We start from the raw sequence: 11,655 nt of genomic DNA, 5'->3' as shown, positions 1-11,655 counted from the left end.
AAAAAAAAAAAAAAAAAAAAAAAAAGACGACAAAGAATGGTACTTCAGCATAACAAGATCATCCAAGGTATGAGACTAAGAAAACAAAATATGAAAATTTTGTTGTTACCTTTTGGAAATTATAACAGTGAAGTCCAAGTCTACCGAGAAGACCAATGTCATATGAAAAATCATACTTATCTCAATATATACTGATATATTACAGTAGCATACGTAAGATGAAAGTGATCAACATCAAAACCCTGTTCCACATATCTAGAAGCGCCCATTGAACACGATCCATATAGAGAACAACGTAACAAGATCTCAAAGCTTATGAAAAAAATATAGTCAACCAAATTGGATGATTAAAAAATGAAAGTGACGATCAGCTTCATCTCGCTCACATGATAAATTCAGTTGTCTTTTCTTTGCTAGATCGAGCTACATGCATTTTTTTCGGATAAGCAAAGTAATTTACTCGCTGTTATTTATATGTCATGCGCCTATGATGTTATAAACGCAAGCATATCCCACACATGTTGATAATATAATCGACCATCGGGACTATAGTAGAAATAAATCTGTGCCTGCCTAAGACTGCACTTCTAGACGAATGTGTCCCGGTTTCCTATCCATGGTTCTCCGTACTATTGCTTGATATTCGACAGGGTAATTACCACTCTGATGATCAAAGCTTCTCTTAAAACTCATGTAGAAGATGGCGTTGTTGGCTTTGAGCTTCAATTGTGGCGACTCTTCACCGCTTTCTTGAGTATGTACAGTTACCTTCTTGATCTTCAATGGTAGAGAACGCCTTATAATCGAGTCCTTCATCTAAAAAATAATAATATATACATTTCATTTGGTTAGTAAGAATATTTCAAGACAAAGACCTATCAAAGGTACAAAAAAAAAAAAAAAAAANTTTGGTTGCAGCCAGCTCATCCTTTGTCAATCACTTAGGCATTTCACCTTTGTAGAAATCATCTATCACTTCATCTTCCCATCTCCTCTCATGCTCAATAGGAGTAGCCCGAGGGCCAGTAGGAACTAAACAACACCAAAACACCCAACAATAAGTAAAAGCTAAAAAAACAAAGTTCAGAGAGAGAGAGAGAGAGCTAGTAATTTGCTACAAATATATACCTTTTAGTCTAGAAAGTTCTGTCTGCACCATAAAGTATCCATTATCTGGAATTTCACGACCATGCCGCACATACGTTTGAAAAGTGCATGCAGAGTTGTTGTTATATGTGTCTACGGCCTCCGAGGTTATGTAGTACCCAGAAAACAACCTAGTGCCCTCAGTATTGTATTTGGGAATGTCAAGAAATCTGAGGTTTGTACCCTATACAAATTAAACAGCCTGTTAACAAAGAGAAGTAGTAGCCACAAAAGATATATAATAATATTACATAAAAACATAAAATTAAAAATAATGTAATATTGTTTGTAACCTTCTGAAGATTGTAACAGTGAAGTCCCAATCTAGCATAAAGTTCGATGTCGTGTGTATAACCAGACTCATCATTCTGTGAGACTTTGAACTCTCAAAGTGTTTAGGATCGGACAACAACAGATATTACTCTGTTTTTTGTCTCTCTCTCTGTTTTTGTTTTACACTCAATGTATTCTTCTCTCTTGTAATACTCGATTCTTGTAAACGAAAAACCACACACTTTTATTAGATATATAAACTGTATTTATAGGTTTACATGACACACTTTGACTAAGGGACACGTCTCTAGGAGACAACCCAATGTGGAGACACACACATACATGTGTAACTGTTTTGCAGTTAACGATTCTATTCGTATCTCTTCGGTGTGTGATACGAATAGTTTATACATAACACAAATCAATTACTTAACTATATAATATACGACTCTTCTAATGTAATAATATGAAGACTTGATCACATTCAACACTCCTCCTTGATCATGGCTTCATCGTTACGCCTAGCTCTTCTCGTAGAACTTCGAACCTGGACTTGTTTAAAGGTTTCGTCAATATGTCTGCTATTTGTAACTCTCCTGGACAGTACTCAAGCTTGATCAACCCATTCTGCTCAGCCTCTCGTACAAAATGATATTTGATGTCGATATGCTTGGTTCGACGATGTTGAACAGGATTCTTTCCAATTGCAATCGCTGATTTGTTATCACAGAAGATCCTTACACCCTTCTCTGTCTTGAAATCAATCTCATTCACCAACCTCTGTAACCATATTGCTTGGTTTGTTGTTGAGCAAACAGCAATGTATTCCGCTTCGGCCGTTGATTGAGCCACCGTCTTCTGCTTGCTAGAATTCCAACAAAACGCACCTGATCCAATCGTAAATACATAGCCACTTGTGCTCTTCTTGTCCTCAACTGATCCGCCCCAATCACTATCAGAAAATCCAACCAACTCTGGTTCTTCTACTTGCTTGAATTGAATCCCGTACGTCAAAGTACCCTTGACGTATCTAAGAACCCGTTTGGCTTCTTGAAGATGTTGCTTTAGTGGAGATGTCATGTAGCGAGACAAATAAGAACTCGCATACATGATGTCTGGTCTAGAAGCACAAAGATACAACATGCCTCCAATCATGCTTCTATACTTCGTAACATCTTCAAGCTTTTCATTCAAGACCTCTTCTGTCTTGCCGTGAGGAGTCAATGGCGTTGACAAACTTTTGCAATCTTGCATCCCAAATTTCTTCAAAAGCTTCTTTGCATACTTCTCTTGTGAGAGAAATATACCTTCTTCGTTTTGTACTACTTCCTTGGTATGGAAGTAATTTAGTTCGCCTAAGTCCGTCATCTTGAACTCACTCTTCATCTCCTCTTTAAATTGTTCAATCTTCTTCTTGTTGCTTCCCGTGACTATGATGTCATCAACATATAAACTGACCACCAATATATCCTCCAATGTCTTCTTTATATAGAGTGCTGCATCATTGATACTTCTCTCAAACCCATTCTTGAGAAAGTAACCATCAATGCGCCCATACCATGCTCTAGGTGCTTGCTTTAAGCCATAGAGTGCCTTGTAGAGTTTAAGAACTTTTCCTTCCTCTCCTTCTTCTACAAACCCTGGTGGTTGTTCTACATAAATCTCTTCTTCCAAGTTTCCATTTAGAAACGCTGACTTCACGTCCATTTGGAAGAGTTTCCATTTGTGTTGAGCTGCAATTGCCATTAAGGTTCTTATCGTATCTTATCTTGACACAGGTGCAAAGGTTTCAAGATAATCCACACCATATTCTTGTGTGAATCCTCTAGCCACCAATCTCGCCTTGTGTTTGATTGCTTCTCCACTTGCATTAGTCTGCAAACGAAAGGTCCATTTGACACCAATCACATTTTTATCTCTTGGTCTCTCCACGACTTGCCACGTCTTGTTCTTTTCTATCATCCTCAACTCTTCTCTCATGGCTTCTATCCACTTCACGTCATTCATTGCCTCCTCCAAAGCCTGAGGTTCTTCAGCCATCATAAGACACATTTCGTGTATATGAGCCATCTCTTCAACTTTATCTGTTTGTTCCATCAATTCGTTGATCGATTTGAATCCTCTTGGACCAACAGAGTTTTCTCCTTCTTCAACCGTGTTTTGGACTCCTCTTTTTGAGATTTGTAGCCGATTGAATGCATCACTTACTTGTTCTACTTGAGCGTTTATATCATTGTTTGCTCCTTGATCTCCTTGTTCCTTTGAAGACTGGACTTTGAATTGTGACAGAATTGATTTCTCTACTTCCTTCTTCTCCCAATTCCATGTCTTCTCTTCATCAAATGTCACGTCTCTTGACACTTCGATCTTCTCTTCACTTAATAAGAACACTCTGTATCCTTTTGATTCATTGCTATAACCAACAAATATCCCTTGCCTGGCTTTAGCGTCAAGTTTTCTTCTCTTCTCATTTGGCACATGTACGTAACATACACACCCAAATATCTTCAAGTGATTAACACTTGGTTTCTTCCCACTCCATACTTGTAATGGAGTCACACCTTTCTCCAATGGCTTTGATGGTAATCTATTTAGCAAATAAGTTGATGTTGCAATAGCTTCAGCCCAAAACTTATTTGATAAACTCCTCTCCGTGAGCATCGATCTAGCCATTTCCACAAGTGTACGGTTCCGTCTCTCCGCAACACCGTTTTGTTGTGGACTGTAGGGTATTGTTACTTCATGATGTATGCCACTCTCTTGACATAGCTTGATGAATTCGTTTGAGAAAAACTCACCACCTCCATCTGTTCTAAGCCTCTTGATCCGAGTCTCCGATTGATTTTCCACATAAGGCTTGAATATCTTGAATTTTGAGAACACTTCACTTTTGCTCTTCAGAAAATACACCCATGTCATCCTCGAATAATCATCAATAAATGTTAGAAAGTACTTGCTTCCATTTATTGATTCTGTTTGCATTGGACCACACACGTCCGAGTGTATGAGCTCTAATACATTGCTTGTATTGCTTTTAGAACTCCTTGGAAAACTCCTCCTTGATTGTTTTCCCATCTCACAAGACTCACATACACCTTTTATTACTTCGAACTTTGGAAGATCTTCTACAGTCTTTAGCTTTTGCATTGTCTCCATCTTGTCAAAGTTGACATGACCAAAACGCTTATGCCAAAGATTTGTCTTTTCTTCTTTCTCTTCGAATGCAACATAAGCATCTTCACTTGAATTTTTCCAACGTACGGGAAAACTCTTATCTTCCATCTTGATATCCAAGATCTTTCTCCTCTTTGGATCTTGAATCATGCATTTATTATCTTCAAAGATAACCCGATATCCATTAGATATCATTTGCGAGACACTTAGCAAATTTTTTGCTAGTTCTGGTACAAGAAGTACATCTTTGATGACATGGACTCCCTTGTTCGTAGAGACTCGTATATCTCCTTTGCCTTCAGACTCAATTTTCTCACCATTTCCAATCCTTATGGTGACTCTCTTGTTACGATCCAAGGTACTAAAGTATCTTGCATCTTTAGACATGTGATTGGTACATCCGCTATCCACCAACCATGTGTCTTCACAGATTGTTGAAGCTTCTTCTTCTTCAACGGCACTAAAGAGCATATGACATTCATCTCCAATGTCATCTTCTATCTCTTCAAGACTTAGGTCTGCTCTTTCACTTCGTCTAAGTCTGCAATCTTTAGCTATGTGCCCCGGTTTATCACACACATAGCATTTTCTTTCACCGGTCGCTCGCTTTTGCTGAACAGGTCTGTTCTTCTTTCTCCAACAGTCTACCTCACTGTGACTGTTTATTTTACACACGCCACACCACTTCTTGGTCTTCTCATGACGTTTGTTTTGCTTGTTTCCTTTTCTCGAACCAAGCTTTTCTCCATAAAATGCACCCTCATTGATACGCTCTTCTCGGAGACTTAAGCGCTTCTCATGCGCTTTCAAAGTACCTATCATCTCTGTAATAGAGAGAGTTGATAGATCCTTTGTTTGTTCAAGCACAGCAACGATGCTATCGAACTTTTGCGGCAAGGAGATAAGAACCTTTTGAACCAATTGGTAATCGGTCTTGTCTTCACCGTGAACTCTCAGTTGATTACTCATGTTAATCAACTTGGTTGTGAAATCATTAATGGTTTCACCTTCCTCCATCTTCAGATTTTCATATTCTCTCCTCAAAGTCTGAAGATTAATCATTCGTACTTGTGAACTTCCTTGGAACTCCATTTCCAAAGCGTTCCAAGCTTCTCTTGCGTTTGATGCGGGAGCGATTCTTGGAAATATTGAATTTGAAACTGCACTTTGAAGGATCTGAAGAGCCATCATATCCTTCATCACTTGATCATCTCTCTCTTTGATTAACGCCGGTGAGTTTTCAGGAGACAAACTCACAGTAACTCCATTTTCGATGACATCCCACAACTTCCGTGTCTTCAAGATGGTGATCATCTTGATTTTCCAAAAGCCGTACGATTCACCATCGAAGATTGGAATAACTTGTTGCATTGTTGTCTCCATAGCTCTGATACCATGTGAGACTTTGAACTCTCAAAGTGTTTAGGATCGGACAACAACAGATATTACTCTGTTTTTTGTCTCTCTCTCTGTTTTTGTTTTACACTCAATGTATTCTTCTCTCTTGTAATACTCGATTCTTGTAAACGAAAAACCACACACTTTTATTAGATATATAAACTGTATTTATAGGTTTACATGACACACTTTGACTAAGGGACACGTCTCTAGGAGACAACCCAATGTGGAGACACACACATACATGTGTAACTGTTTTGTAGTTAACGATTCTATTCATATCTCTTCGGTGTGTGATACGAATAGTTTATACATAACACAAATCAATTACTTAACTATATAATATACGACTCTTCTAATGTAATAATATGAAGACTTGATCACATTCAACACATTCAATCGAACGGGATTTATCCGAGTCCGAGCATTGCGAAAGCGTCCAACATCGAAACCCTGTACACGTTCACAATCCCAAGATTGTACCAATTAATTAGCATATATGTTGTAGTACTAAATCAAAAAATTGAAAAAAAAAAGATCTAGCTAGGGTTAACGTTCATCAACAAATCAGTCGTCCAAGCAACTTAGAAAGTGAGAGAGGTTACATACATCGGACTCTTGAACTTGCCGTAGATACTTTTGTGTTTCTTCGGGGCTTATTTCTTGTCCAACAAGACTCCAGATTACTACATCGTCATCGAACTCTGACATTGTCCCCAAATAAATTTTAACCTAATCTCTGGAGATGGAGACAAGTCCCCTACTTTTTTCTATTTATCATTCAGAATATCGTACCACCCAGTTTCAATGTCTTAAGCCCAAAATACACTTTTCATTTTCTTTTGCAGCCGCCGGCCCAAAATACACTCATCGATTTGTTTCCTTTTTCTTTTTTTTCGCCAATCTTTGCTTTATGAAAAGGAAACGCAAAAGACAAAAAAAACTGATGGCATATATATGCCTGCGAGTGCAAGACCTGTAAAGTTAAAGGCGCATGATTCGTGACTTTCTCAACTGAGAATGAAAACAATGGCGACAAGGGAGGCAGAGAAAACGCTGTTTGCTTACTACAAAAATCTCCGACGCCTTTAATTTTTTTTCCTTCCTCTCCTCGTACGGCGGTCCTCCTGAACAATAAAAGCGGCAAGACCTAGTTCTTTGCTCAATTTATTGTTTGCGTCTCTCTGTTTTTGCATTTTTCGATTTTGGACTTTAAAAACTAGTATATTTTTAAGGTTTATTTATTTCTTTATAAAATGTCAATTTTAAGGGTTTTTTTCTCATTTAGCTACTATTTTCTTAACTCATTTAACTGAATTATAAAGTTTTAACTCAATTGGTCATTTTATATTATTTTCGTATGTCCCGAAGTAAGTTTCCTAACCAGTTTCAGTTCATTTTCTATTTGTTTAATGGGATTGGAAAATCTTAATTGCAAAACCAACTAATGTAAAGTTAATTTAATAAAAAATTAAGAAAAAAGATGATATAGTAATTTGATGGTTGAAATGAGATGTCATATATTATGATTTAGAACCACAGAGTTGTTATAAGTAATCCAATAATAATCACAAATTAAGTTGAATGAAGTCGGGAGAAACAGTATCCCCCCCAGACTAAATGTGTAGGTTCTTTAAATTGATACAAACCAACAACCCTATCTTTGTGATATGTTTCTTTCCGACAAAAGTTATTATACTTTTCAAGACCAAGAAACTACTTGTGAGATGTCAAGAAAAAAAAAAGGATAAATAAATAACTACGTTGTGATTGTGATTTATTTTTGTCTTGTTAACAAACCTCATTTTTTGTTTTTTACTTTGGTAAACGTTTTCAAATTAAATTACATATTGTTGAATACTCAGTGGTTGTAAAACTTCAACAAGTTTTATGAGCACATCAAAATGTAGTACATATAAACCAGACCCAAGTAGTCCAAATCTGAAGACATAGTCGGCGTGGCTGTGTTATTGTCTCCTCATTACCAAAAAGCCGACGAAACAAAAATTGTCCTCATCATCGCCTATACTGAGTCTTTGTGTTAGGATTATTTAACAAAAACAAAAACAAAAATCCCTCAAGAAATTTACCAAATGGTAGTTTGCGGAAATTCTTCCCAAACAATTTCGATACCGTAGATTAATTGTGCTTACGTTTCAAAAATAAAAAATTGATCCTCAGCTAATTATTGTACAATAGTAGAAAATTAACTCCCCGCCAAAAAAAAAAAAGTAGTAGTAAAATCTTTTCACCGGTTCGAGGCCCACGTATCATACTAATAATTGACCACACCAGACACCAACTAAACTACACGTAATCCATGCTTAATTATTTTTAAAATTTTATTATTTTATGTCACGTAGTATTATTGTAGTTCATTTGCATGTATATAAATATACAAGGAACCTAAAGGGAGATAATCAAAGTACACAAAGGGTAATTAAGAAAAGAGAAAATAGCTAGAGAGAAAAGAAGAAGTTATGGGATTCTTCTTGACAGGTTTTCTTGTGTTTATCTTGTCCGTGGGGAATGTTATTGAAGAAGCAAATGGTGAAATACCTCGAACTATATTGGGCAAAATAGAGAAGATGAATCGAAAGGGTCCTTATTTGGGGATTGTAGCTCCAAACAACTATGAGCTTAACCCTCTTCTCGGATCTCCATCTTATGTCCCATCTTCTTCGTTGCCCTTCATCGATTTCGCAGGTTAATTATTATCTTTCGATGTCATTCATTTTGAAAACATGTATGAACAAAGTCATCACGATTGAAAGACTTCAAATTATAACAAGACATAATTGGTTTATTCATGTAATTTCAATCATGTAGGTAGAAAGTTTCGATTTGGAAAATTAGCAGGCCAACCTGTTGTAATCGTGATGTCAGGATTAGGAATGGTAGGTTTTCTATATATGTGAAGATAGTCTAATTATATTTTATGTCTTTAGTCAATACAATTTTTTCCCATATTATGATCCTTAATATAAAAATCAATGTATAAAAAAACAGGTGAATGCAGGAGTAACAACACAATTACTAGTGAGCCTGTTTAGGCTGAAAGGAGTTTTGCATTATGGAATCGCTGGAAACGCAGATGTTAACCTTGAGATCGGTGACGTTACTATTCCTCAATATTGGGCACACTCTGGCCTTTGGAATTGGCAGGTACGCACACGACGTAGGGTTATATATTTGACTATGACCATTACCAACCAATTGCTGTGAAAAAAATAGTAAGAAAATAACAACCAATTATGTTGAGATTTTTGTATTGACTTAAGGCTATTAAACTTGTGGTCGTAAACTTCTTTCAGAAAATTTCGTATCATTTGCACATGTCAAAATCTAACTATGATATATTAAATAACAATTTTATGCATGTTGGTGGTACAACTGGTCTATGGACATTAAAATTACGTATGGTTGCATACATATCAATGAATAAGTACACGATCGTCAACAAAAAAAAAAATCAATGAATAAGTACATCTTACTTTTGAATGCAGAGGTATGGAGATGGGATTGACAAGGAACTGGCTCTCGAATCCGGTGGAGACTATACTCGGGAAGTTGGTTATCTCCAGTTTTCAAAATACAGTAACGGAACTGAAAACTTGCTTAATCGGGTTTGGTACCAACCGGAAGAAATCTTTCCGGTTACCGGAACTCCTGAAGAACGGCAACATGTGTTCTGGATTCCCGTTGACAAGTACTACTTGAATCTTGCACGCAAACTCGAGGTTTGACTAGACTAAACTGGCCCATATATATTTAGATTTGTCTTTGTTTTCTAGTGTTTATAATCTATTTTGCATCCAAGTTGAATATAGTTTCGGAAAATATCGTATATTCACAACACGTTAGCTAGTCGTCCCTTACGTATCAAGATGTTTGTCTAACATTTCAATAAAAATTGTCAACTTATAAACGATATATAAAACGTATTGAATGACACAAAAATAAGTGAAACATATATATTAATTAATTTCCTCAAACTTTAATTGACTCTTTTAGTTCTACACACGTAGGCGCATATAGAAATTTGAACACGTAGAATTTTAGTAGAGATATACGTAACGTACTACATATAGTAGTCGTTAATTAGATTTGTTATCTGTAACATTTAAACTCTAGCTATTCTGTTAATATATAGTTATATACTCATATAATTAATGCAATTATTTGTGTATACCAAAACAAAAACAGGACACGAAGCTACCGCAGTGCGTGAACACCACTTGCCTCCCTCGACCACCGAAGGTCACCATCGTTGACCGTGGTATGAGTGCAAGCGTCTTCGTCGACAATGCAGCTTACCGGACTTTCCTCAACTCCAAGTTTAACGCCACCGCCATTGAAATGGAGAGCGCCGCCGTGGCTCTCATTTCCCACCAGCAAAACCTCCCTTTCATTGTCATCCGTGCCCTCTCCGATCTCGCTGGTGGCGGCTCCGACGTGTCCAACGAGGCCAACATATTCAGTAGCCTGGCCGCAGAAAACTCAGTAGATATTCTCGTTAAGTTCGTTGCTTTGTTGCCACTACACGAAACTACGAAAGCAAAGATCAATCAGAATGATATGTGTGGATTAAGACTTGAACAGAGTGGATAATTAAGACACAAGTTAGATATATGTGTCTAAAATCAAATAATGAAGTTCTTCTTAATTAATACTCCCTCTCTTTCATAAAGAGTGTCATTTTGATACATTTTCTTTGTTACAAAAAGAGTGTCATTTTATGTTTTAAATGCAGTTTTAAAGATTAAATTTTCTGTCAGGAAATTCAAAAAAAAAAAAACCCGTTCACCCTAATTTTTCTCTCCCAGGCACGACCATCGAGGCGCCGCTTCAACCATCTTCCTCCAACGCCGGTGGGCTCTCTGCTCGCCGGCGTCGGGAAATCTCGGCTCCCGTCTCTATTTCAAGTTTCTATCTTTTCCTTTTCTCGATCTCCATTTCTTTTTTCCCTTTTTTTAGATTCTGTTTAATTGTTACAAACCCTCACCGAATAACCCAAGCGGCAACTAAGGCTCGTTCATCTCCGAAGCTAGACGGAGGTGGAGAACGACAATCTCTATCCTCTGTGACTCTATCAGCCAGTCCGTCGGGAGTTTCAGAGTCCCCCTGTTCCTCATTGCCCAGATCCGGAGTTAGACTCGCCTCTGTTGAACCTCCTCCTCCCTCACCACCCAAGTCTTGCGCGACAGAGACGACGGCGATGGCTAGTGATGAGTGTTACAGCGTTGTGATTTTCCTCCGAGAGTGGTCCCCCGACTCTTCTCCCTATTACCGCCTAACAAATGGTGATCTAGACTACCTTCCTCTAAAGTACAGGTCTGCTCTTAACCATCCTTTGTTTACCCTTAGCCAACTTTGGTGGTGCTCCCTGAAAACTTTTGTCCGAAGACTGCAAATAGCTCATAGCATACCTTGTTTGCTCTGGTTATTCGAAATTTGGTTGAGAACCCTGCCATTAGTTTCACCTAGCTCTATGGAATATGAGTTTATAAGCTTAACTTTGAAAGGTTGTTTGTGCCCAACTCTTATGTCTATGAGAACCTTGCCTAGTAAAACATCTAGGATTCATACTCATGTTGTGAAAGGCTTGGAAAGTTTCGGCATTATGATCATCTCGCTTAAGAGCGGTGATTACCGAAGCCTCTT

The 11,655-nt window shown here is 37.5% G+C and overlaps 1 protein-coding gene and 1 long non-coding RNA gene across 2 annotated transcripts; one reads left to right on the top strand and one right to left on the bottom strand.

Annotated features, from left to right (window-relative positions):
* Nucleotides 952–1,631, bottom strand: LOC104730444. The gene is made up of 3 exons (XR_758433.1): nucleotides 1,440–1,631; nucleotides 1,129–1,330; nucleotides 952–1,032 (listed from the first exon to the last, which is right to left on the bottom strand). It is a non-coding gene; the product is annotated as an uncharacterized LOC104730444 (long non-coding RNA).
* On the top strand, nucleotides 8,409–10,699 carry LOC104730443 (bark storage protein A-like). Its single transcript, XM_010449605.1, has 5 exons — nucleotides 8,409–8,697; nucleotides 8,821–8,888; nucleotides 9,001–9,156; nucleotides 9,498–9,731; nucleotides 10,198–10,699. Exons 1-5 carry the CDS (start codon nucleotides 8,472–8,474, stop codon nucleotides 10,600–10,602), a joined length of 1,089 nt encoding a protein of 362 aa, XP_010447907.1. The 5' UTR covers nucleotides 8,409–8,471; the 3' UTR covers nucleotides 10,603–10,699.

The sequence above is a fragment of the Camelina sativa genome, chromosome 12 (genome assembly GCF_000633955.1).
Source record: "Camelina sativa cultivar DH55 chromosome 12, Cs, whole genome shotgun sequence".
NCBI lineage: Eukaryota > Viridiplantae > Streptophyta > Magnoliopsida > Brassicales > Brassicaceae > Camelina > Camelina sativa.
Note: the sequence above shows the minus strand (reverse complement) of the source record. Positions and strands in the feature narration are given on the sequence as shown.